Here is a 22,455-nt window from a genome sequence, read left to right as displayed (position 1 = left end):
ATCTGCAGTATCATTTCCTTCATGTATCAGTTGTCCATACATTTAAAGGTATTTTTCTGGGCTCTCTATTCTGTTTCATTGATCCATAGTCTATCCATGTCTTGATAACTAACCTCTTTGTGTTCTTTATTACTATTTTAGCCTTATTGAATTGAAAAATCTATTTGATACTTTTAAGTATTTATTGATACTTTTAAGAAGATACATTTTATATTTTACATACTTTATTTCTTTCCACAAAAGGGTTGATTTGGTCATTTAGACTATCATTAATGGAAATGGAAGTCTCAAGAGTATATTTTTGGCTCTGCTGTAAGCATCCTTTTTTCCTTCAAAAGACCTTTTGACAGTGTTCTCTCTTCTTAGCAGATGGATATACTGGGAGCAGAATTAACGACATCTGGAGATTAAAGGTCCCCAGAATGCCCTGGGACCTGGGGACATGACATTTTGCTGATGGCTGCTTTGACATCCTTATTTCTCAGAGTGTAGATGAGAGGGTTGAGGACAGGAGTAAGAATGGCAAACACCACATTGCCCATGATGTGGAAGTCTAGGGGCAGGTCAGCCCTGTAGGCCACATAGGCAATGGCAATGGATGAGTAGTAGGTCCCAACCACCAGGAGGTGGGAGCTGCAGGTGGAGAAGGCCTTTGAGCGTCCTTCTCGGGAGCTGATGCGAAGCACCGCGGCCAGGATGTGGGTGTAGGAAATAAGCACCAGGAGAAGGGGCAGGAAGGACACCACCATGGCGATGCAGAAGCCCAAGAAGGTCTGGGATGTGGTGTCAGAGCAGGAGGCCTGAACCACGGCCAGATGGTCACAGAAGCAGTTATATATATGAACAGTGTGGTTAAAAGCCATGTGGGAGGTCTGCACCACAGCCGGGATGGGCAGGAGGAGGGCAGTGATCCAGGCACTGGCGGCCAGCGCAGCATTGGTCCAGGGGGTCATGTGCACAGGGTAGTGCAGCGGGCGACAGATAGCCACATAGCGGTCATAGGCCATGACCACCAGGATGAAGGCTTCAGAGCAGGAGAAGCTGTGAAATAGGTACATCTGCAGGAAGCAGGCGGGGAAACTGAGGAAGTGATCTCCTAGTAAAAGGAGGGACAGCATCTTTGGGACAGTGGATGTGGTGAAAAGGATGTCCAGGGCTGAGAGGTTGATGAGGAAAAAGTACATGGGCTTGTGGAGTCTAGGTTCTATCACCACAGCCACCAGGATGAGAGTGTTACCCACCAGGATGAGCAGGTAGAAGAAGAGGAAGAGGAAGAAGACAGGGAGGAAGAAAAACTCCTGCAGAGAGGGCATGCCCACCAGATAGAAGGTGGGGGAAGAGTCCTTTGATCCAGTACAGGCTGTGGCATCCATGGTGGGACAGAGCTTCACTCCAGGGTGACAGGCAGCCAGAGCATCTGGAGACCAGTAAAACCAGAAGTTTGTAATGAGAATTCTGTACAGTTCAAGGCACAATTATTGCAGTCCAAGTTTAGAGGACTGGTGGTACCACCCAATACTGATTCTGCCAGCTTAATGCACGATTCACCCCTTCCTTCTTCCATCAAGTATTTAGCATGTACCTACAGTGTGCAAAGCTGTGAGGAGTTCAAGGTGCTGAAGATCCCTGCCTTCACAGAGCTTAAATTAAATTATATTATTTTTTATTAAATTCTATTTTTAGAACTTAGAAATTCTAAATTTCTATTAAATTCTAGTAGAGGGGTGGTATGTTCAAAAGCCAATCATGCAGTTAATTATCTAGTTACAACTGTGATAAGAGCTTCTGTTCCTTGTCTGCTCTGTGTCCTACCCTATCTTTTGGGCATCGGATCTTAGGTGCCTAGATTTCTGTATTTTCTTTTGCTCTTGCTTCAAATTCTACTGAATGACATCACTATTACCACATCACTAGGAAGGACTGATTTTTCCTGCAGATTTTCTGTAACATGCTGCCTGCTCACACATCACCCAGGGCATGGCTCCTCTCTCAGTGCCCGGGGGCCGTGGCTCTGCCTGCTTCTCTCTCTAGTGAGTTCCTGGGGTGCCCTCCTGCTCACGTTTCAGGGATGGGAGAGACAAATGGCTTCTGTGGGACAACACTCTTCCTGATGGAGCCCAAGCTCAGGGCTTATCTGATGTCTATTATCTTCCTTCCTCTTGGCTGCTGCAGCCCAGTGGGCATTCTGTTCTTTTATGCCCACTCTGCCATTGGCTCCTCTAATGCCAACTCAGAAGAAGACACAAGGAGCTGTCATGAGAACCGTTGTTGCTAGGAACAACCCAGAGAACTGGAAACTGTACCTGCCTGGAGCCAGAAAACCCTGTCTCGGGGTTTTTTCACTGAACGTGTGCTGAGGTCAATGCCAGGACTGCCAGACTTGGGTGGAGGCAGTACTGGCTCAGCCATGTTTCAGGCAGAGCCCCTGATGAGTGGTCCAGGCAGCTTCCTGGTTGAATCCGCATCACTGCTGCTGAAACCGCAGCGACTCCACTGAGCAGTCTCCCTTTGAATTTCCTGGAACTGCTCCTCCTTGCTTTCTTTTCTAAAACAAGTGCAAAACTAACTAAAAACACCTCTCATGTCCTAGAATCCTAGAATGTCAGCCTGGAAAAGGGTCTTTTCAAACCTTCAATTCTAAACAAATTCCCTTCCCAAGCACCTTTTAAACATTTCCTGGTTTGCTCTGTGGTTGGTTTGGATTGTGCAGCCCGGCTTCTAGATATGGAAGTGGTGCCTGGCAAAATGCTCTGTCTAGAAGGAGCCTGGGAGACACAACTGCCCAGTGTGTGTGCCCTTGAAAAAGAACCTCAGAACTCACTCCCATGACCTGGCCAAGAGGGGGAACCTGGTTGGTTCCCTTTTTAAGAGTTAGCCCTCAGTCAGCTGGGTTTTTCTCACACCCGGAGGGATGCAAGCTGCCCTGCCCGAGACATTCCTGCCTGGGACATTCCTGCCCACAGAGAAGCAGCCGTGGCCAACAGTCCTGGGAGAGGCAGGGCAGGAGGTCTGAGGGGCAGAAACACAGAAGGCTAAGGCCACAGGGGCCCTGAGAGCCCATCAAGGTGAGCTGCCCCTCTCTCCCCTCCTCTGTCCCACTGCCTTGCAGGTGGAGTTAGGGACGTTGAGACCCTGATGGAGAGGTGCCACATGGCTTTTCATGGTCAGGTGGTGCAGGACTACCAGGCAGACCAGGCACACACTGGGTCACCAGGAACAGGTGCCAAAAATACTTAAAGAATTTCACATGGTTATTTCAAAGCAGCCATTCAAATAGCCCATCATAAGGATGATCTGAATTTAGCTGGACTTCCTTGGTCGTATTTCGTCCAAGTTGGGGCTCTTGTTTTACTTTGAATTACTTATTACATCTGAGCGATGCTACCCTGTGCTTAGGCCCAAAAGGGTGCCATTTCCCAGGGCACGGAACTTGCCTCAGAGCAGGTTCTCCCTGCTGGGATTCTCTGAGCCAGTCACAGTGTAGGTGAGGGACGGAGAAGGACAGGAAAACCAGCCACCTGAGTGTCCAACCTGATGCCACATGTCACACATTGTCTAACCCTGTGGGGAGCAGTTATGCGCCTGCACGGATGAGACACCGAAGGGCGGTCCGAGGCTGCGTCTGGGGAGGGGAGAGCCCAGGAAGTTCTGGAGCCAGCCTGTGCGGAGCACTGAGCACCCCACCGGCCACCGAGAGTCATGGCCCCCAACCAGCCCTGCCACTCACTCACTCACTGCGACTTTGGGGCCCTGAGCCTTGGTTCTCTCACCTGTGCAGTGAGGGGTTTGGAGGAAAAGGTCTCTGAGGGTTTCCAAGTCAGGGAGCCATTTTCTGAGTGTCCCCTCTGTGTTTGGCTGAGCAAGTGTCACAGGTCCGTGCCCCAGAGGGAGGCGGTGAGGGCTCTCCCACCTCGGGGGCACCGGCTGCCAGCCATTTCTTTACCTTTGTCCTGGCCGGCAGACCTGAGCAGGCAGGTGTGTGCACCTGTGAGTCCGGAAGGACTGGTTTCCCTTCCCAACTCCTTCCTCCAGCGGTGTGACCTTGGGCAAGTCCCTTTCCCCTCCCTGAGCCATTCCCCTCTTTCACAGTCTCCTGGGGTTGTTGTGGGTGCTCACAGAGAGATGGCTGCCAGACATGCACCCGAGAGCCTGGCACGCGGGACGGCTCCAAGTCTGCTGGTGCTCCCAGCACTTCCTTGCTCTCCTGAGGGAAGGCCTTGGCCAGTGATTTGAGTCCCACCTGCGAGTGCACCCCCTTGCCTGGACCTGCCAGGAGGCATGGCCCAAAAGCCCCACAGCCCGCGAGTGCACAGCCAACCTGGCTCCTGGGTGCCTTCCCCTTGTCACACACAGTTAGCCCTCCGGGTCCCTGGCCCTTGATCTACATCCCCCCTCACATCCTTGCCACTATCTCCCCACTCTGGGCTTTGCTGACCTGCAACCTTTAGACCCCCAGCAGCCACTCACCTGCCAAGCCCTGTCCACACTGGTGTCTCCCATGGCATCCCCTTTTTGTCTTCCAGCCTGGCCTGACAGGGAAGCACCAGGCAGCTGTTCAGCTATGGCCTGCTGAACCCCCCTACCCCTCCTTGCGGCCAAGCCTGCTGGGGCCTTCTCCCTCAAGACAGGGTTCCTTTGGTCACTGTGCCCACGGCCACACAGGATCAGCTTTTCAGCCCCTCCTAAGGCATGTGTTGGGAGGGGGCTTGCCTCTGGGATTTTCTGATAGAGACAACAACATTGTTAACAGCCCTCATGGGTCCCAGAACTTTACAACCAATGGGGCAGCTTTACTGACATCATTCCATCTGGTTTTCAGAACAGCCAGGGGAGATAGGCAGCCCCTGAGGAGGCAAATAAGGTCCAGAGAAGTGAAATCACTTACTGATGCTTATGCTGATGCTGAGTATCAGAGCTGTGACAGAGCCAGGCTTCACCCCCAGGCCTGTGGTCTGCAGTATTCCTTCCCAGATAAAGTCATAGGGTCTAATGTGAGAAAGTCCCGAGTTTGAATATCAGTTCTAATATAGTTTAGCTGTGTCACCTGAGGCAAGTTACTTAACCTCTCTGAGTCTGAGTTTCTCCATCTGTAAAATGGAACATAACAATATGACCTTTCTCATAGAGTTTTTGAGAAGATTGAATGAGATAAGGGATACAGAGTGCTTGGAGTGAAACATGATTGTTTGAAAATAACTCCAGGAGCTTTGCTTGCATTGCCTGGCAACAGCCAGGGGAGAAACTGCTTGCATAAAGTCAATTCTCCAGGGGACTGGTGGTGTCCATTTCCTGCAAAAGATGCAACTTTCATGGGCTCTCAGGGTCTCTAGATGCCGAATTGATAGTTTACCAAGAATAGTCAATAGCCGGCATCTAAGGTTAAACTGCTTAGTATCTAGTAGCTCATTTGTTCTGCTTATAAAACTACTCCCTTGCTCCCTTCCCCACCCAAAGGAAAGCAATACAGGTCAGGGCCATTATATCTACATCTGAGGATGTATGTGAGTGGTATGTTGGCAGTCAACACTCAGCAGCCAGAGGGCAGGCCGCCAACTGTGTCTACCACAGCCTATCCCTTAAAACTCTATAATGTATTAACTTATCACAAGAAGTCCACTCCGTTGGATATAGGGTTTCCAGGATTCTCATTAGTTGCAATTTCTAAGAGAAGGATTAGTTAATTCCAAGGCAGTAAGTGATACTCACCATCTCTCTCTTCTACCATCTATTCTAGACCCCCTTGTCTTTTCCCTTCATATTCAATCACTTCAGTTGTCTAGATGGATTCCCTTCTAGCCAGTTCTGAGCCCCTGGCTACTATGCCTTATTAGGCATATGCTTGATTCACCCATTTGCAGTTAATGTTGGTCATGAGAGAAATGAAGTCTCCTCAGCCCCTGTTACGGAAGAGCAGTCTAACTTCCTCCCGAAGATCAGGGTCAATTACCCTGGTGCACCTGCACACTTGGCTTAAAATGACGAGGCAGCAGCTGTAGCTTTAGATTTAGTCAGACTTTCTTTGTCCCTTGTGGAATCAGGACTGCTTAATCCACAGAGGCTATGATGGTCAGGACTGGAAATACAAATTCCCCCAAATGAGTCACTGTGGGTAGTGGCAAGTGGGGCCACACTAACTTCTACCCACTGGCTCTTGGCAGGAAGCATCACCTTTTAATGGGCATCCAAGCCGAAAGCAGATCATTCCCACTGGGCAAGAACACGGACCCCATTGCCACTCCCTGATTTTAGCAGCTAGAGATGTGCATGGAAAAGGTCTTCTGCAATAATTTCAAGCCTCCCAACCACCCTTGACTATTTTGCTGATCCACCAGTATTCGCTAACAAACGATACTGATGCCAAAAATATAAAAACTTACAGGAGAGAATTTTTACATTGAATTAAGTGCTAGCCCGTTGGCTCCCACAACCCCCTTTGCTTCTCTCTGTTCTTTCACCTTATAATATTTCTATGGGTCTGACTCTGCCACTAGAATATGAATACCTTGCTGGCACAGCTGTGTTTGGTTCATTTCTGAATCTAGTACCTAGTAAAGATTTTTAAGAATGATTGGATGATCAAATTTTATTCATCATATTCACGATTGATGCAAATTGTGAAAAGTATAATTATTCTATAGCACCAGTGAGAAGACTTCTTGATCCTTCTGACGACCAAGTTTTTTCCATTTGTCATAGAGTTCAGTCATAGAGTACGGAATAAGTTTTTTACAATTAGAACTATCCCAAAAGGCAAATGAATAAAGCCAATTTAGGGTGCTGTGATTCACTTAAAAATATAATTGTGTTTCTGTTCTGGGCTACATGTTGTCATTGCTGTCCAGGGAACTGAATTAGTTGCATTTAAGGGTCAAGAGCCCCAGAATGCCCTGAGACCTGGGGACATGTCATTTTGCTGATGGCTGCTTTGACATCCTTATTCCTCAGAGTGTAGATAAGAGGGTTGAGGACAGGAGTAAGAATGGCAAACACCACATTGCCCATGATGTGGAAGCCGAGGGGCAGGTCAGCCCTGTAGGCCACATAGGCAATGGCGATGGATGAGTTGTAGGTCCCAACCACCAGGAGGTGGGAGCTGCAGGTGGAGAAGGCCTTTGAGCGTCCTTCTCGGGAGCTGATGCGAAGCACCGCGGCCAGGATGTGGGTGTAGGAAATAAGCACCAGGAGAAGGGGCAGGAAGGACACCACCATGGCGATGCAGAAGCCCATGAAGGTCTGGGGTGTGGTGTCAGAGCAGGAGGCCTGGACCACGGCCAGATGGTCACAGAAGCAGTGATAGATGTGAGCAATATTGCCAAAAGCCATGTGGGAGGTCTGTACCACAGCCGGGATGGGCCGGAGAAGGGCAGTGAGCCAGGCACCAGCGGCCAGCGCAGCATTGGTCCGGGGGGTCATGTGCACAGGGTAGCGCAGGGGGCAGCAGATAGCCACATAGCGGTCATAGGCCATGACCACCAGGATGAAGGCTTCAGAGCAATTGAGGCCATGGAAAAGGTACATCTGTAGGAAGCAGGCAGGGAAACTGAGAAAGTGGTCCCCAAATAAGAGTAGGGACAGCATCTTGGGGATGGTGGTTGTAGTGGAGAGGATGTCCAAGACTGAGAGGTTGACCAGGAAGAAGTACATGGGCTTGTGGAGGCTGGGCTCTGCCACTACAGCCACCAGGATCAGGGTGTTCCCCGCCAGGATGAGCAGGTAGATGAAGAGGAAAACTAAGAATACAAGGGAAAAGAGGGATTCAGGCAGAGAGGGGATGCCCACCAGGCAGAATACAGGTGAGGAGTCCTCTGATTCATTACAGGTGGCTTCCATAGTGGGTCAGGGCTGGGCGTCTGCAGACAGACACTAGGAATATCAGCACATATCTGGAAACAAGAATAATCAGGAAAACATTAACTAAAACACACATCCTTCTCTTTTTGCAGCATAGATCTCAATCCTAGCAGTTTCTTTGTACCTGGAATTTCATTGCACAGCTAAGTTGCCCATGATGGTGAGGTGTCCAATGAGCAATGGTTGAAAGAATTGGTCCTGTCTGGTGGACACAAATACCTGAAGGGCTATAAACTACAGCAACATGTACGAGACACCAGGGCCAGTATTAGCAGCTCCAGGAGCCCAGAGTTCAGTCCCACATAGGGGATAAGTTTCTTACAATTAGAACTATCCCAAGAGGCAAAAAACTGGCTTGTTTCCATACAACAAGAGAGGTGTGAAAGTATGGGTGTTTGGGACTGAAATGCTACAGAGAAAGTTTAATATTTGCATAGGAGCTAGATTAAAAATCCTTGAATCCTAGGTCCACTGGTTATAAAAAAATAATAATAAAGTATATAAATGAGCCACATCAGTGAGATTGTGGGGCTTGGAGGCAAATTTATTCCATCTTAGGGAAAAGTCTTGAGAAGTGTCCATTTATGTTCAAATATCAATTAAAAATCAAGTATCTTCTTTATTAGTTCAAGTAGCCCCTTTAAGGATGTCTGCTGTGAAAGCCTAGCTGCTGCTACCATAGGTGAAGGAACATTCTGGGTATGGTAATGACCCACTTATGAGATTCGCCCACTGTCAGCACTAGAGTCTTGAATATGGTTATTTGTCACAAGCCCATCGAGTCTAGAGATCTCTACACAGCAGTTCCTGAACTAACGGGTTAGTTCTTTAACCTAAAACCTTGTGAAGAAGACAGGATCATTGGTTGAGAGTGATGAAGCTAAACCTTGGAGTGAAAGTCCAACAGACTTTGCTCTAAGGTTCCCTTGACTCTTCTTGTATACTTCTGAGCCTTGAGGATTGTCAGTGACTTCTGAAAAAGACTTCCAGCTCACGAGCGGAAAGGAACTGGTGGGAACCCTGCTTCAGGGATGGTTGTTGGAACTATTTCTGTACAGCTCTGGATTCAATTCCCCCTCCAAACCCCCCAGTCTCATCTCACTCCATCTGGGCTGGGACTTGGTGTTCCTTTAAATCAGTGTTCTTTGTTTCTACATCTCCATTCATTTGAGGATTCGCCTTCTGTGGTATCTTCTCCCAGCATGGATAGGGAGAGCTGCTTCCGCCAAGGAGCGTTGCAGAGTACTGTCTGCTTAATTCAAGAATGGCTTCCCTTTCTGTATAGCTTCTGCTGGGGTTCTCTGTCTGTTTCAGTCTAACCTGGTGCTCTTTGGCCTGTCTTTGTATTCTGTCTCTTTTTAATTTTCAGAACTAACCAATCTGCTTTGCCCAGAACTGACTGGTTTTAGCATTGAAGGTCCCATGCCGGGAAATCCCTGTCCCTAACACACCCAGATGATAGTAGAGACAGGGAGCATGCCTTCGGAAGAAGACGTTTCCTGAATGGAATTGAAGATGGATTCTTTCCTGTTGGGGAAATTCAGACTCCAGGGTACTGGTGGGGTCCCTCCACTCATCTCCCTCCTCCTTGCTGCTGCAGCTCGGCAGGTGGTACCGCTTAGCCGCTTCTCACTCTCTGCCCTGGAACTTTCCCTCCTTGGCCCCACTTCATAGGGTGCCACGGGGAGCTGAAGTCTCAGACTCAGTGTCAGGAGAGAAGACCAAGTGCTCTGCAGAAGGTAACACCACTCCCCACAGGCTGTTGAAGAAGGTAAATGCACATCCATGGCAGCCCAAAACCCCAGAGTGAGACTTTCCAACCCACGGAACTGAGCCGAAGGGAGAAAGTGTTGACTCACTCTTTACCTTGACTAAGCAACCCAGGGCCAGGCTGTGGTGACATTCGGATCACTGCCTCTCTGCCCAGTGGCCCCTGAGCAGTTCCACAAGGTTTTCCAAAACTACTGCCAGCTTCTCCCTCTTCCAATCAAACTCTTCTCATGTCACTGATATGTAAGAGTGGAAATGGCCCTGCAGGTGACCAAGTCCCTGATCCTTTCTTGACAACTGGAGAATCAGGCCAGGAAGGGGATGGAAAACAGCCCCAGGCCAACAGCAGGTCAGCATCAGAACTGGGCCTGGAAACCAGAACTCCTGGCTCTGGTCTTAGACTTGTCACCAAGCCAGGCTGCTGGGAAAACTGGGAAGCTCTTGTTTCCATGGGGGCCAAAATTTAACCAAAGTTTCATTTTCTTCTCTCTGTTTTGTAGGCTGATGTCAGAGACAACTATAAATTTCTATTTTGTTCTAAGGGTATTTTTAAACAGTTTCAGAGGACAGGTTCTTAAATAGAGGCTCTACATGGCTAGAAAAATGCTGTTTTCAAGAAATGACTTAAGGAAGAGCTGGACTGAGTACATCCTTATGGAAAAAGATCCAGATAGCCAGGCCCCACATCCTGAGCTGATACATGTACCTGGTGCCAGTTTACAATAAAGCCTCAACAAATATTTTTTAATAAGTGGATTAATTAATGAAAGAGTTAACCTGAGTTAAATTGAAGTTTTTCCCATAACAGACTTGTCAGCAGGGATTTTCATTTTCTTTTATTTTAGGACCTAAAGTGATACAAACTGCAATTCCCTGAAAGTTGCTGCAATTCTGAGAAGCTGTTCCTTCCACTGACTGGCCCATGTAAGCTGGTTGTGCAAGGTTTGCTGGACAGTCACAGAACATCAGAACCAGATGGGTCCTTAAAAGCAAGTAATGTAGTCCACATCCCCATTTTCCAAATAAAGAAAGCTCAGAGAAGGGGTGACTTGCTCCAGGTCACACAGGGAGCTGGGGTGAGAGCTGCACCAGACTCCTGGCTCCCTGCCTGGGGTTCCCCAGGGAGGCACGGAAGCTTCTTTGTCTGGAGGTCTAGATCATTCTGAGTGTTGTCATCCATGTTTCCCGCACCTGCCTGGGAGTTCCTTGAGGCTGGAGATTTGTTCTGATTCCTCTCCTATCTAAGCAGCATCTCAGCGAGCCCAGCACCTCTTGCTTCTCCGTGTTTCCTCGGGCGGAGACTGGAGCGTAGCTGTCCTGACAACCTCAGGGCTTTCTCTCTGGCCTTCCTGCAGAGTCAGACAACACTTGCCTCTATGAAGAACTTCTGGTCCTGCTCCCTTATTGTTGCTGATAGGGAGGGGGATGCCCAAGATGGGCTATGACCTGGCCAAAGCCACATAGTCAGCAAATCTGCATCAGAGCCAGCCAGCCCGGAAGGCTGTGTAGTGGGGTGAAGATTTTAGCCCATGTACCCTTCCCTAGAGCCCCTCTCATAGTGCGGTAAGGGTCCCTAATGCCTGTGCTGCTGAACCCTGTCCTCCCAGACCCTTGGGTTCTGACCAGCTGTGGGCACTTTCTGTGCAGCCTTCATGCCCAAGGCCTCTGCCAGCTGGCCCAGCTCACCTGTGACCAGGCCACTGCAGTTCTTCTCTCCCCAAGCCAATACTGCCTCAGTGGGGAGAACCGGGTTGGGGCTGGGCCTGGTCGCATTAAACCCCAAGGCCCTGCCGCTTGCCAGCCTACTGAGGGCTTGCCCCCTGAGGTCCCTTTCTGCTAGGGCCCTGAGTAACGTTATTCTGGGGACTCCCAAGTGGCTGATTAGCAGCTAGCACTGGGCTTTGCTGATACTAGAACCACAAGATTAATAGTCCTCACTGGGGCACAGAACTCTGTGGTCTATGGAGGTTTTCCCACATATTGAGCAACAATTGGTATCTTCACATGACACTTGAGGAAACGGAGCTCAGAGGTGAAAGGGATTGCCCCAGGCACACAGGAAGCCAAGGACAGTCAGGATATGAGGGGTCAGGTTTGCTAACTCTCAGTCTAGCCTCTGAGCCAACCAACACACAAATGAGAAAAAGCTTGTAAAAACTCTCTGTGTAAATGTAAAGTGCTGTACTATCGGCCAGAGGAAGATGGTGAGGCTGGGGGCTGGGATGGGGGTGTCCCCTGAGTGTTCTGAAGCTAGAGGAACAGTGAGACAGAACAGAGATCCACTAAGTTTCCCAAATCTTCATTCTCTGTCTCATTTGCCCTCTCTTGTTCACTCTCACTCTTTCTTAGATGCCTTATAAGTCTAAGTCCAACCTCCTCCAGGGAGCCTTCCTGACTTCATCTTCCTCCAGCCTCCAGTGTGCTTACTGTCCTCTGGACTAACCAGGCCTGGCTGCCTGTGCTGCCCATTTTAAAGATTAGGAAAACTAAGGCTCATCATTCATTCCATATTGAGTGAAGCTAGCTGTGTGCTGGGTGCCTGATCACAGTGAATTGGCATAGTCTAGTGGGGTAGCCAGTGAAAAACTGACCACCAGTCCTATCCAGTGTGATATGTGCTACTATAGGGTTGAAGGGCTCAGTGAAGGGAACAAAGCAGGCTTGAATCATGGAAGACACCTTTCAGGTGGTTTACGAATTATAAGCAGATGACAAATTGCTCTCCAGGCCAATAAGGCAGAGATGAAGTCAGGCAGGGGTGAGACAGCAGGAGTGTGTTAGAGGTGTGTGCAAATAGAAGAGTGTTTGGGATGTAGTATAGAGGGAGAGAAGGGAAGTTCCAGAAGATGAACCTAAGAGGTTGGCAGGGGCCAGAGGGAGAAGGGTTTTGAATTCCAGGTCATGGAATAGAACACAGTAGGAGGACATTGGAGAACCAGGGCCAGCTTTCAGGCAGAGGACCAACAGTCAGATGCATGTTTCAGAAAGATCACACCCACTGCCATTCGGAGAACAAATTCCAGAGGGAGAGTCTAGAGGCAGGGAGGCTAGCCAGGGAGCCTCATGGCAGGAGAACAGGGATAAGTAACAGTGATCGTGATGATGGAAGCCTTTGCCGCTTGCTGAATGCTTATTCAAGCAAAGGACTGTGCCCGGTGGTCACATACTTCATTTCAGTTCATCTAAGTAGTGGTTTTTATTACCCTTGCTTTATAGCAAAGAAAGAAGCTTAGAGAGGTTAAGTAGTAACTAAACCTGTTTTGATCTTTCCTCTGGGCCAACAGTGAGTTGCTCTTAGAATCTCACACCTCATAACTCTCAAGGATAAGAGAAATATCCAAGAGGCAGAGTAGTCAGAATCTGATAACTGCATCTGAAAGAGTACAAGGGACCCCTCCTACACTGCTGGCGGGCATGTAAGCTAGCTCAGCCATTGTGGGAAGCAGTATGGAGATTCCTCAAAAAACTAAAAAATAGAAATACCGTTTGATCCAGGAATTTCACTCCTAGGAATTTACCCAAAAAAAAAACAACTTTGCAGATTCAAAAAGACATATGCACCCCTATGTTTATCGCAGCACTATTTACAATAGCCAAGGTATGGAAGCAACCTAAGTGTCCACAGTAGATGAATGGATAAAGAAGATGTGGTACATATACACAATGGAATACTATTCGGCCATAAGAAACAAATCCTACCATTTGCAACAATATGGATGGAGCTGAAGGGTATTATGCTCAGTGAAATAAACCAGGCAGAGAACAAGTACTAAATGATTTTGCTTATTTGCAGAGTATAACAACGAAGCAAAACTGAAGGAAGAAAACAGCAGCAGACTCACAGATTCCAAGAAGGGACTAGCAGTTACCGAAGGGGAGGGGTGTGGGAGGGTGTGTTGGGAGGGAGGAAGATGGGGATTGAGGGGTATTATGATTAGTGCACATGGTGTGTGGGGGGGGTCATGGGGAAGACAAATAGTGACTCTGTGGCATCTTACTACACTGATGGACAGTGACTGCAATGGGGTGTGGGGGGACTCAGTAATATGGGTGAATGTAGTAACCACATTGTTTTTCATGTGAAACCTTCATAAGGGTGTATATCAATGATACCTTAATAAATAAAAAACAAAAGAAAGAGTCCAAGATGATGCTCAGCATTCTGGCTCGGGTGACAAGGAGATGGCTGTGGCATTGACTGAGATGAAGAACATGGCAGTGAGCAGTGGGTGGAACAGGTGGGAAGAAGGTATTGGAAGAGGACAGTGAGTTTGCTTTAGACGTGTGGAGAAGCCTGTGGGACATCCAAATGGGGGTGTCCAGCAGACATTTGATGGTTTAAGCCTGCAGCTCAGGAGGCAGGGCTGCCTTGCTTACAAAGACTTGCGAGGTCTCTGCTTTATGGAGCTGGGGGAAGGGCGAAGAGTGAGAAGGACAGAACCGTGGGGGAAATGAGTGTGAGACTGAGGCAGAACAAGAGGGTCAGCCAAAGATGGTGGGAGAGAGTGAAGCAGGGCCAGGAGGGTGTGGTGTCACAGAGGAGCGCCAACGGGCACGGGCGGCCAGCAGCAGGAAAGCTGCCGATGGGGCCAGAAGGATGGGAAGTAACGAGCACCCAGAGGAGCCAGTGAGGAAGGGGCCGCTGGTGACCTCGGGCAGCGCAGGCCCAGTGGAGCGGTGGGTGGGGAGCTCAGGAGGTGTGTAAGTGCAGGGACAGGAGACACTTTCAAGATGTTTGGCTGTGAAGATAAGTGGATGGCTGGAGGACAGTGAGGGGTGAGGGAGAATTTTGATGTGTTTTAACACTGGAGCTATTTGAGCAGATTTCCCACCGTTTGCTGGTAGGAATCAGTCGGTGGAGAGGGAGAGGAGGAAGGGATGGGAGAGGAAGGGACAGTCAACAGAGGAGGAGGGGAAGGGCTGCTGAGCCCAGGGTCTGGACTCCTGGTGAGTCCATGGGAGAGAAGGAAGAGGGAAAAAAAAGGCAGGATACGGCAAGTGCGAAGGTTTAGTGGCGCAGGTGGGGGTAAGTCCAGACAAGAGTGGTGGGCAACTTTTGTGAAGATCCTGAGATTATGAAGAGTTTTTTTGTCCACCCGATGGGACTGGGAGGCCATAGAGTGGTCACATGCTCAGGTCATGGTGCCAGACCGACTGGGATTCGAGCCTGGCATTTAGCTCTTGACACTCTATTTCCTCTTCCATAAAATGGAATTTGTTTATGGAAGAGTTGCAGCTTGAACGCAAGCTCTGTGCTAGCGTGGGGCAGGCTGAGAAGAGGTGAGGGGTGCCAGCCATGTCACACGCATTTCCCGTGCAGATGGCACAAGCCCTGTCCCTCTGTCCTGGGACCGTTGGGGGGTCCATAACACTCACAGTTCAGGCCTCCCTGTCCTTAGGAAGTGGAGAGTGCCAGAAATGTCCCCAGGAGGGGTCTGTGTGTCTTAGGAACATTTCTGAGCCCGGAACAGAGAAGAACTTGGCCCTCTGAAGCTCCCACCAGAGCGGAGCGGAGACCAGCTGCCTGCACTGCTCTGCCCTGGAAAGTCAGCGGCGCTGTCTCTCTGTCTCGCCCCTGGTGTTCTTCACGCTCATCGGCACCAGGCTCCGACAGACGTGAGAGGCTGGAAAAGGAAAGTGCCGAGGAGGAAAGGGAAGTTATAAATACATCCAGGGAGAGCCTAGGCTGCCTCCCCAGCTGTGTGCAGGCGGCCCCTGGAGCTCTGGGGAGGAGAGTCCAGAATCAGGGCCCACTGCCGGGTCTTCCAGCATGCTCATCACCGGTGCCATCCTTCCTGCCACCAGGAGGCAGAGTGTCATCAGCTTTGGGGCCCAAGTGCATTTGGGTTCAAATCTTAATTCAGTCACTTACCACCTCCACTTGGGCAAGTCACTTCACTTCTCTCTGCTTCTGTCTCCCCTTTGTGCACTGGGCTAACAGCACCAGCAATTTTGGCTGCAGTGCCGGTTTAGTGAGATGCTCTAAGTGAGAGTACTTCGCAAACTGTGAAGTGCTGTAAAGAAGTTTCTGTTGCCATCACTACCATAGCCACAGAAAGAGCATCCCCTCTACCTTCCCCAGGTTTTTCACCCTGGAAGGTTAGAGGAAGATATGGGCTGATGGAAAGTTCCCTGAAGGTACAGCCAGCTTTTTCAACGCTCATTGACCAAGGTCATGTAGAGAACTAGGATACAGTCCTGAGGACCTCCATTTTCTTTATGGAGGAGTCAGGAAACACTTGGAGGAGGTGGGTGGGTTAGAGGTGGTCCTTGAAGGGCAAGTGTGAATCCTATGACAAAGGGAGGAAAGACATCTGACCAGGGGGAACCACACATGCACAGGTACAGAAACATGTTGTGCATGGGGGGCCAGGGCTGGTGGGGGAGGCTGGTAAGGCAGGTTACAGTTACATTATGTTGAGCATATGAGGCTAAGAAATAAGCTTTGCTCTGAGGAGCAGGGCTGGGTGCCGTAAGATTGGGGTTTGGAAAGATCACTCCAGGAGAACGTGGGAGATGGATTAGGGAAACTGGTGTCACAGAAGGGTAAGGGGACTATGGTCCAGGAGAAATGAGGGGTGGGCTCTGATTGAAGGGGAGGGGGAAGAAGAGACAAGGAATGTGAAGCACCGAGAGAAGCACACCGGCCACACAGGCAGTGAGGTGGAAGTCGGGGATGGGTTTGGCTCCAGTGAGACTGGAGCTCAGAGCAGGGAGCTGGGGGGGCAGGTTCATGGGCCAATGATAAGTTCCTTACTGAGCCAGAGACGCCTGGGGCTAGGAACAGGGGGACATCAGGAGGGAGTTTGGGCTGGAGCAGAATCTAGAAGTCACCAGCTGGCTGGAAAGGTAAGCTGGGATTTGAGGAGGAAAGTGACACACCAAGGTCACTCAGAAGAATAGGCCAGGAACCCAGTCAAAGGTTCTTAGCTCAGTACTCCCCTCTGTATTCAACGGCATGATTTTGGGACTGGTGGACAGATGATTGACTCCTCAAACTATCCCTCTGAGACAGTTAAGTGCCATGGTTCAGGACATGAATCCTAGGGCCAGACTGTCTAGGTTAAATCCTGGTTCTGCCTCCTACCAGCTGTGTGACTTTGGACAATCTCCTAACCTCTCTGTGCCTCAGCTTCCTGATCTGCAAACTGGGGATTATTAAGGTTAGTTGGGAACACTGAGTCAATACAAGAAAAGAACTTAGAATACTGCTTGCAATGTAATGATAATTATAGTTCCCATCTTATAATTGAGAAAACTGAGGCTTAGAAAAATGAAGTAACTGCTGAGTGCCACACAGTGAGTTGCTGGCAGAGCTCAAGCCAAAGTGACTCCAAAAACTGGACTGGTGCACTTATGCTGAACTGCCTTCCCTGTGGTTATTTCTGGAATATGATTGATGTCTTTAACTCAAGAGAATGGGAGCCCTCAACCAATGGATCCTTAGGAAGATAAGTGGCCCTCTAGGTTCCCTGTCTGGACCCAGCTCTGATTCTAATACCACCATTCAGTCTGTTTGCCGGAAAGATCTGCCCTTGCCAGAGACAGGCCTGCTCCTTTTTGGGATGCCTCAGGCCTGGTCTCTGCCCTCCTGCAGGAAGACACATCTGTGTTTCACCCAGAGGACCAAAAAAAAAAAGACAGGCATGTAAATAAGGATGGCACACTTTGGTGAGAGGATTTTAGACATGAGTGCCAGGAACAGTTGGAGTGAGTGCATCTGGGAGGAGTGAGTGGGGAGTGCAGGGAGCAGGTGTGTTTACCTGAAAGTGAGGAAAGGATCAAGCACAATGCAAACTAACAATCCTCCAAATGAAACACACACACCTCCGATGAAAACAAGTCAGCCTGCGGCAGCCCCAGCTGAAAGAGTTAGAGCGGAGTCAAACTGGGTGTCGCCCCCTACCCTGGACAAGGCCCCACAGCTCGACTGGATTCTCCTAGCCCCAACACGGCTCCCCAGAGCATCTGTGCAGGGCCAGCTTGGCCTAGAAGCAGCTGCCTGTTCTCGCTCTGTTTCCTGCCTTCCCCTCCGCAGGCTCATAACCCATCAGGAGAGGAAGTGACTCATCTTGGATGAAGCAAGCCGCATGCTTCCCCAGCAGCTGTCATAATCTCTGCCCCAGACGTGAATCCCAGACAGATCGGGCCGTTGGCACGTGGTTTCACTTACTTTCCAGAGCAGCCTCCTCCAGAGAATAAAACAATAGAACTATGTGTTGAGTACCTATTACCTACCTACCTGGCGCTGTGCAAAGCACTTCCGTTTATTAGCCCCCTCCTACAGATGGGAAACCAGAGGCTCAAAGAATGAAGTAGCACATAGGGATGGAGTTTCAGTTTGGGAAGATGAAAAAATTCTGGAGGTGAGTGGTCGCCCAACAATGTCAGTGTACTTCATGCCCCTGAGCTGTACACTTAAAATGATTAAGATGGTAAGTTTTGTGTTAGAAATATTTTATTACCACAAACAAACTTACAAATGAGCAAAGAATTAAGTAACACAGCTACCAAGCAGAGACTCCCCAACGCACAGCCATGCAGTCCTGCCCCAAAGCCTTGTTCTTGACTGGGCACCATTTCATCCCACTTGCAAGTGGAGACACTGATCTGGCAGAAGACAGGGAGACAGGCACTCGAAATACTCGAAATCAGGCTGAGGAAGATGGGTTTATCCTGAGGGCAACCGGGGCCTGGTGGGGTCAGGCCTTTAAGCAGGGAGGGGCTGGGTCAGATTTAAAGGTTGGAAAGTTCTCTCTCACAGGAAGATGGGTGGGAGGGTCACTGGTGGTGGGGCTGGTGGCCTAGACCAAGGCATCGAGTGTGGGATGGGAAGAACTAAGCCAGTTTGAGAGGCCTGAGAAGTGGAATAGACAGGGGAAGAGGCTGGTGTGGGGCGGGAGGCAGGCAGCGACTGCTTTCACAGGGGTCCTTCTGGAATGCCCTTTCTGGCCTCCTCTGACAGTGGTCCTTGCAGCGGTCCCCTTTCCTGCCTGGCATCTTGGAGAAAAAGCCTGGGACCCAGACCGCCTCTCTGGCCTCCAGGGAGAGGTGTTGCAAAGTCCTCAGGGAGTTGGGACCCTTGCCCCAAACTGCAGGCAGTGGCAGGCAGACCCCTGTTACCCTCTGCCTCCCTTCCAGCCATCACTGCACCACCCCCGTGACCTCTCTCCCAGGAGACCAATTATTAATAACTGCAATCTCTCATGTCTCACACCTGACACTTCACAAAAGCAGGGTTACATCCAGCAACTCACGTGGTGCTTCCTCAAAGACAGAGGTAGAGCAGAATGAGACCATTCCTCTTATCCCTGCCACGATTTTATAACAGAGAAACTGAGGACCAGACAGGAAAAGGGACCTGACCAATGTCAGGGTGTTGGTGGCAGGTGCAGGGCTGGGGACCTCGGGCCAGCCAGTGCCCAGTCTAGACCCTGTGAGAGGCCACGGCCCTATAGTGCCCACAGAATAGCAGTGCTCACAGGGGCCATCCAGTCTACCTGCTGAGCCTGAGTTTTAACCTTGAGCTCTCTCCCCGCTCAGGGGGCCTGCCCAGTGATTTATTCCCATGGGCTGTCATCAGGTCAGACTGAGCTGGCATGCACCTGCCATGATTTACTTCTTCTTCATCCTCTGCTTCCAGAATTACAAGCATCATCACCATTACCATCATCACCATATTAATAATGGCTCATGTCTGCTCAACTCTCAGAACTTAGCAAGCACTACTCCATCCATCAGCTCATCTGAGCCTCATGACAGCCTCGGGAAGGTATTTTAAAGACAAGGGCACTGTGAATCAGAGGGCAGTGACCAGCTGCAGGTCAACCAGCTAGGCCTCCGGGGAGAGAGAGGCTAGGCACATCCTGAGCTGATGACAGGGTGAGATGATGGGATTTAGTGCAGCCCTTCTGGGAGGCTTCCTATCATCTCAATTTCACAGATACGGAAACTGAGTCTCAGAGATCCTGCTGGCTCAGGACTGAACTGTCTGATGCCCAGGCCCAGGCTGTTTTGGGGGCACAGGGATGTCACTTTCAGGGAGGGATGCAGTTTCTAGCATAGTATGAATTCTCTCCAGGCAGGAGGTGAGGCTGGTGGGAGGGGGAGGCCATTGGACCCAAGGGAAGGCTTCTGTTGGGGTAGAAGGGCTTCTTGAGCAGGAACCTCCATGTGCAGGGTTAAGCTGTAGAGAGAGAGAAGTATGGGCAGTGCAAGGTGGGCTGAGCCAGGGTGGGTGGTGCTAAGTGGCCAGGCCCAACACCCACCCGCCTACAGGCCTGTGCGTCTGCTCACACCGTTGGGAAGTTTGCTGTGTTCTGATCCAGAAGCTTTGCCTAAACCCTTGGCCGGGTGGGGTCTGTTTCTCATGCCCAGCAAGAGACAGTGACTTCCCCACGGTCCCTACACAGCGGAGCCTGCCCCTCTCTGGGCCTCAGTCTCCCAATCTGAAAAAGGGAAGGGTTGAATTAAATAAGCTCCAAGTTTCTTCCTACTCTGACCTGAGTACTGTGCATCCATCCTTGCTGTCCTTGGTTCAAATCCCAGCCCCTGATATAGACATGATGTGTAGCTCTGGGTAAGTCACATGGCCTTTCTGAGTGTCAGAGTCCTCATTGGTGAAATAAGTATGACACTGCCTTCCTTGGGCAGATTGAATGAGCCATGCATGGGACCAGGCCTGTGCAGCTTGGGGCCTGACTGCCAGGCAATAGCCGGGGGTGGGGACAGCTGAGGTTCTGACAGAGGCCCTCACTTGTATGCCTGGCCAAGGGCTCATTTATAGACATCCATTCCCCGGCTGCCAGGCCAGAGGGGAAGTCGGAGCTAAGGTGCTGAGGTGGCAGTTTGGAGCCCTTTTCAGGAAGGAGCCTCTGCCACTCTTCCCCTTCCCAGCCTGGTCCCCTATCTTCTGGGCATGGTCACAGTGATCCTCATAACAGTCCTCAAGGTGGCAGGTTTGATGTCATGATCTCCATCTACTGGATGAGAAGATCAAAACCCAGAGAGGAGAAAGGACTTGCTCAAAATCCCGCAGCAGAGTTAGTGACAGAGCTGGGACCAGAACTGAGGTCTCTAATCTGGAGGCCAGGACTCTTCCCTGACACTCAAACTCAGCTAGTAGTGTAAAATGAAGAGTCTCCTGTTTTGCCTAGTTTGCAAAAATGGCATTTCCTTATGGGGGTTGACTTAAACAGGGCAAGGGCTTAGGATCTGCAAACAGCCTGGGATTTTACGAATACCATTGACTCGGCACGAAACCCAGGACTGAGCAACATCATGGGAACCTGGAAGCTGCAGAGCTCTGCAAACTGGGCCAGGCTTTGCCAACAGCACAGGACTCTAAATAAGGCATTAAGTTTTGCAAACTGTGGGACTCCACAGATGGTGTTGCATCCACACACTTTGTGGAGTTTTATGAAATGCACAGGGCTCAGCAAACACCATGCTGGCAAGTGACAAGGCCAGGGTGCAAAGCCAGTTGGTCAAACGTGAAACCTGGGCCAGAGTGGGACCTCACTGCATGTCTGAAGGCCTGTCTGCCTAACACCCAGAGGCCCCGGGTACCTGACAACTTGCTCCAGTTTCACAACTGGGTTCAGGAATATTCCAGGACTGGCTGCATCAGCCTGAGGAGGCTGTGGTGATAAAAGAAGACTGCCCAGGCCCGAGGTAACGGTAGGTCCCATGCCCAGAGGGGTGTTGTGCATTGTTTCAAAGATTGATGAGATGAACTTAATCACCAAGCTGGTCCCAGCAAGTACCTAGGCCAATCCAAGCAGCATGTCTTCAGCCACTGGGGCTGAGATGGGGAAAACTGAGCTTCCAGAAAGTTTATAGAGACCTCCCCTCTCTCAATCACACATCTGCAGTTGGGAGTCTGGAAGGCTACTACATCTCTGCAAGGACTCAGTGCTGACTTGGGTCTGAAAGATTTAGATAGACCCAATTTGGTTTCCTCAAGCAGGATCAGGGTCTGGTCTTTCCATCAATCCAAGCCAGCTATTGGCCTTTCTCAGTACAGTGGTCACACATTCACATTTCTGTTTTTTCAGACTCTATCATGCAGCAAGTATACATTGAGTGCCTGCTATGTGCCAGGCTAATCTGAGATTATTTCAAATATTTCCCACTTCCTACTACCACCCTCATACAGCCATTAGGAGCCAAATGGTATAGATATGTATTTCTCTATCATTGCACCCCAAAAGTTAGGCTTCAAACTCACATCCCCATTTCATGCAAAGACCCTATTCCTGGAACTGAATTAGGTTCACTTCTGTATCTGGATTTGGGGAAACCCAGAGGTCTTCCTCAGAAAATGCAGCCTGGTTCTAGCACCAGAGGTTCAAGGCATGGCCCCACTGCCCATTAGCTGGGTGACTTCTGGGCAGTTACTGACACTCAATGCCTCATCTGTAAAATGAGGGAAAATACCTGGCCTACGAGGGGGCCCAGTGGGACCCTATGTGTGAAAGTGCTGAGCAAGATGGACTAGGCCAAGCAGGTGGGTGTGTTTTCTCTCCTGACCCTGTTCTGAGCCCTGCCTCTACCACTCCCTTCTCTGAGCTCCAGGCCTTCAGGCTTGGCTTCTTTCTTTCCCTGTTACTGAACTTTCACAGAAACCCTGCAGATGAGGAATACTCTCCCTTCTTTATAGATGAGGGAACTGACACTCAAAGAGGTGTCGAAATCTGCCTATGGCTACTTGACCAGGGAATGACAGGAGTGAGAGAGCACCATGTCTGTCTGGCCCCAGTACCTCAATCCTCAGTCTTCAGTCCAGAAAACTCTGGGAATTTCTTATCTGCGCTTCTGCTCCCCACAATCCCT

General features: G+C 50.0%; 1 protein-coding gene and 1 pseudogene across 1 annotated transcript; both read right to left on the bottom strand.

Moving 5' to 3' along the window:
* Positions 1 to 407: 407 nt before the first annotated feature.
* LOC108385085 (olfactory receptor 2AT4-like) lies at positions 408 to 1,373 on the bottom strand. The gene has a single exon (XM_017642372.2). It carries the CDS (start codon positions 1,371 to 1,373, stop codon positions 408 to 410), a length of 966 nt encoding a protein of 321 aa, XP_017497861.2.
* Positions 1,374 to 6,851: 5,478 nt separating this feature from the next.
* On the bottom strand, positions 6,852 to 7,830 carry LOC108385084 (olfactory receptor 2AT4-like; annotated as a pseudogene).
* Positions 7,831 to 22,455: the final 14,625 nt, after the last annotated feature.

This window comes from Manis javanica, chromosome 11 (assembly GCF_040802235.1).
Source record: "Manis javanica isolate MJ-LG chromosome 11, MJ_LKY, whole genome shotgun sequence".
In the NCBI taxonomy this organism is placed as follows: domain Eukaryota; kingdom Metazoa; phylum Chordata; class Mammalia; order Pholidota; family Manidae; genus Manis; species Manis javanica.
The sequence above is the reverse complement of the archived record's forward strand: the minus strand, read 5'-3'. Positions and strand labels throughout refer to the sequence as shown.